Below are 1,447 nucleotides of genomic sequence, written 5' to 3' on the forward strand. Positions count from 1 at the left end.
AAAAAAAAAAAAAGTGAGACTCTATCTCTAAAAAGAAAGAAAGAAAATAATTGGACTGCCTTTGCATTTCCAAATGTAGAGTAGCATTAAATCTCTAAGGTAGAGAAAGACCAGCCCAAATCACCTTAGAAAAATAAATATAAGTTCCATCTTCATGGAGCTCTTCTCTTGTTTTCTAGCCTGCTATCTGCTACCTTTTGATACTAAATTAATGGTCAAAAGCTCTCTGCTCATCCTATTTTTAAGGCTCAGTAGTATAAAACAAATACAAAAAAGAAATCATGATGGAAGAAAAAAATTATTTCCCTTACCGCTCACTTCCTGGTGTGGTAATTCTGTAAAAGCGATGTCTTAAGTGATGTTTATCTCCATGGTAACACACTGTGCACAAATCATAATTTGTACACTCTGCACATTTCCATCGAATGCCAATGATTGGTTGCTGACGGCAGGTATCACACATGGTTCCATCATGCTTGATGCCTATTAACATAAGGATACATACTTACATTAAATAAAAATATTATTTATTTAAATATTATCCCCTGGGAGGAAAAGAACAGACCATTTTATAAGGTTTTGGTTTTTTTTAAGGCAGAGTCTCACTTTCTTGCCCCCAGTAGAGTGCCATGGCATCACAGCACACAGCAACCTCCAACTCTTAGGCTCAAACACTTCTCTTGCCACAGCCTCCCAAGTAGCTGGGACTACAGGCGCCCGCTACAATGCCCAGCTATTTTGTTGTTGTTGTTGTAATTTGACTGGGGCCAGGTTCGAACCTGCCACCCTCGGTATATGCACCCTACTCAGTGAGCCACAGACACTGCCCTCTTTATTTTTTCCTGTTGTTAGTATTTTTTTTCTGTTTTGGACCTTTGTTTATCTCTGATTACCTTCTTATTTATTTTTGGTTATTAGAGCTTTTTGTTATTTTGAATTAATGTGTTTTGTGTCTTACCAATTGGTTTAGTTGGTTCTTTCCTTTTTTTTTTTTTGACACAGGTCTCAAGCTATTGCCCTGGGTAAAGTGCTGTGGCATCATAGCTCACAGCAACTTCCAATTTATGGGCTCAAGCAATCCTCTTGCCTCAGTTGTTCTATTTCTAGTAGATACAGGGCCTTGCTTTTGCTCAAGCTGGTCTCCAACTGTGAGCTCAAGCAATTCACCCACATCAGCCTCACAGGGTGCTAGGATTATAGGCCTGAGCCACTACCCCCAGCCACGGCTGGTTCTTTTCTTAACTCACATTTTTACTTTCATCAAGTGCAAGAGGTCCTATATATTTTGGTTACGGTACTTTAGCTTCATGTATTCTCTCCCTATTTCACTCTTCTACATTCTCTCTTTGGATAAAGACTCTTGTATCTTTCTCATCTCTCCTACATAAATCTCTTCTGCAACAGCTAGAATAGCCTCTCCTTTTCTCTTCTTGTTATTTTTTTTTTT

General features: G+C 38.6%; 1 protein-coding gene across 1 annotated transcript in view; it reads right to left on the reverse strand.

Moving 5' to 3' along the window:
• The window catches only part of MIB1 (mindbomb E3 ubiquitin protein ligase 1), a 117,056-nt gene that overhangs the window by 82,690 nt on the left and 32,919 nt on the right, over positions 1-1,447 (reverse strand). The window contains exon 2 of the mRNA XM_003784788.3: positions 312-483. Coding sequence (XP_003784836.1) covers positions 312-483 — 172 coding nt within the window. The remainder of the gene's footprint in view (positions 1-311; positions 484-1,447) is intronic.

The sequence above is a fragment of the Otolemur garnettii genome, unplaced genomic scaffold, assembly GCF_000181295.1.
Source record: "Otolemur garnettii isolate 467f Iridium unplaced genomic scaffold, OtoGar3 scaffold00012, whole genome shotgun sequence".
Taxonomy (NCBI): Eukaryota; Metazoa; Chordata; class Mammalia; order Primates; family Galagidae; genus Otolemur; species Otolemur garnettii.